Source organism: Triticum dicoccoides, chromosome 7A (assembly GCF_002162155.2).
Source record: "Triticum dicoccoides isolate Atlit2015 ecotype Zavitan chromosome 7A, WEW_v2.0, whole genome shotgun sequence".
NCBI lineage: Eukaryota > Viridiplantae > Streptophyta > Magnoliopsida > Poales > Poaceae > Triticum > Triticum dicoccoides.
Genome location: NC_041392.1, coordinates 23,327,409 through 23,329,918, shown reverse-complemented (window position 1 = coordinate 23,329,918; position 2,510 = coordinate 23,327,409). Strand labels below are relative to the sequence as shown.

At 42.3% G+C, this 2,510-nt stretch overlaps 1 protein-coding gene across 1 annotated transcript in view; it reads right to left on the bottom strand.

Annotated features, from left to right (window-relative positions):
* Positions 1-808: 808 nt before the first annotated feature.
* The window catches only part of LOC119332908 (chaperone protein ClpB1-like), a 2,655-nt gene continuing 953 nt past the window's right edge, over positions 809-2,510 (bottom strand). Inside the window, exons 2-6 of the mRNA XM_037606001.1 lie at positions 2,438-2,510; positions 2,165-2,316; positions 1,744-2,084; positions 1,385-1,655; positions 809-1,307 (exon numbers count right to left, since the gene is read on the bottom strand). The exon at positions 2,438-2,510 is cut by the window's right edge and continues 3 nt beyond it. Of these exons, the coding sequence (XP_037461898.1) occupies positions 933-1,307; positions 1,385-1,655; positions 1,744-2,084; positions 2,165-2,316; positions 2,438-2,510 (1,212 nt within the window). The 3' untranslated portion in view covers positions 809-932. The remainder of the gene's footprint in view (positions 1,308-1,384; positions 1,656-1,743; positions 2,085-2,164; positions 2,317-2,437) is intronic.

Sequence of the window (2,510 nt, the reverse complement as noted above, 5' to 3'; positions counted from 1 at the left end):
AGCTGGAGAATGCTTCTTCCTGTACAAGATCAGGCTTCATAAATACTAAGACTAATATCACACAAACAATCAACCTATAAAAAACATGCAGCTATTAACTAGCTAAAAAGTAAGCTACTGTGAACAATGCATAGCTTTCGGGAAGACAATATATATGATAAATCAGCACTGCCTGAAGTAGGCATTGATGTACAACATAATTCTCCATGGTGATGCATGGGGAGACACAACAAGACCGACACAATCCAGCATTAACTTAAAACAACAAGGCAATTGTCAGTTATACAATTCTTTGGAGATGGAGGACATCCCACAGCACGAAAGAGGCATGCCAAGCTCTGCAGACCATTTCCAAGATTGGCCAAGTCCGTTTTATCCGACAATAATATCAGTGCTTGCTTCACTCCTGTTGATGTAGGAAATTACAATCAGCAGGCAGGTACCATAGATCACACAGACAAACAAAATGTATCATCTGTTACACTATTAGTATTTGCGGTCCTAAAATAGTGCCAGTGCAGGAACACTTCATTGTGCGCATCATAAATAGCCGATACAATAGTCCTAGAAAAAAAATCCTCTTGGCCCTGCTTATGACAACCCCCGAAAGGCGGACAGTTTAAAAAAGCAAGTAAGAAATATAGTAAATGCAACTAACTAAATGTGACAATGTACTGAGTAGCTTTGATCAACCTGGATATATTTGTTTATGTGTGTACTACACACAGAGCATGGACTGGCCATGGCAAAACTCACACTTACTGCAATTGTATAGCTCAATAACCTTGATCAACCTGGATATATTTGTATGTGTGCATACAGCTTGTTACACAAAGCTAAATACCCATCATAAATCAGAAACAACCTATATACATCCACTGTTTTTGTCAGATGCCGCTATGGAGTGACCACGGCAGAACTCGTCGTTGGCTTTATGGGTCTGTGCTCCCCTGCTTCTTCAGTACATGGTACCTCAGCCCCCTGTTAACATCTGCAGCATCGATGGAGATGGTCGAGCCTTCACAAGCTTCTCCATTGACCAGCATGTTTGAAAGAACTGTCGTCACATTCTTCTCCACCCATCTCCTCATGGGCCTTGCGCCACTTACCAGGTGGTATGATTCCGACAAAATGACATCCTGCGCGGCATCAGTTATAAATAGAGAGACGCCCTTGTTAGCTACTGTGGCAATGACATCCTTCATCTGGATTTTCAATATTTCCTTCAGTTCGTCGTGTGAAAGCGGCTCAAATATCACAACCTCACTCAGTCTGTCAATAATTTCAGGCTTCAAGCGTTTCAGAACCTGCAAGAACAAGTGCATATGACAATTAGCGGGTATCCATTAAGAGTTTTAAAAAGGTAACTTTGAGATTTACAGACCTGCCCCATAAGAAGACCCCGACCAGCTTTGACTGTGTTTTCTATGCCCATTCTTGTTGTTAGGTGCTCTGCTCCTAGAGTTGAGGTCATAATGATGATAGTGTTTTTAAAATCTACGACGTGTCCTTTGCCATTGGTCAACGTACCATCATCAAGGAGTTGGATAAAAACCTTGAATATTGAGGGGTCTGCCTTATCCACCTGATCGAAAAGGACAACACTGTATGGAGACCTCTTGACTTTCTCGGTAAGTTGTCCATCTTCTTCATAGCTTTAGAATGCCAAATGAATTAGTGAGATATGGAAATAGAGTGTGTCAAGAAGGAATAAAACATGTGCAGGAAGTGGGAGAATCAAACCTTCGAGGTCCCCCAATGAGGCGCGACAGAGACCCACTCTCAGCATATTCCGACATATCAAAGCGGATCAATGTCTTCTCATTGTCAAATATCCTCTCGGCGAGAGCTTTTGCGAGTTCTGTTTTTCCAACACCAAGCGGCCCCAAAAAGAGGAATGAACCTATCGGTCGGCTAGATTGACCAAAACCAACCCTAGAACGTAGCACCGCTTGCGCAACCAAATTGACCGCTTCATCCTGACCGATGACTCGCTCATGCAATTTTTCCGCTAGGTGGACTAACTTCTCCTTCTCCTCTTGACCAAGTGTCGTGAGAGGGATTCTAGTGCATCGACTGACAACCTTCAAATAGCATTTGAAATATGAGAGGTACATGCTAGTGGTAATAACAAAACCTATTCACACATATGATTATGATTTACCTGTGCGACATGATCTGGGCCAACAGTTAACTCCTTCGGTGCAAATATAGAGCTAATTATATTATTCTCCACTTTCTGCTTGTCAAAATGCACCTTTGCAGTAGAGCATGCCTCGTCAATCAAATCAATCGCCTTGTCAGGAAACTGGCGACCTGAGAACACACAAAATCAATCAATCGCCTTCAACATACATACACTGATTAACAAGTTGCAACTAACAGAGTAGTAAATTGAAAATATATTTTTATCTTTTTGAAGACTTGAGTTACGAACCAGTAATATAACGGGCGGCGAGCTGTGCTGCAGCAACGAGAGCATCGTCCTGGATTTTCAAGCCATGGTGCTC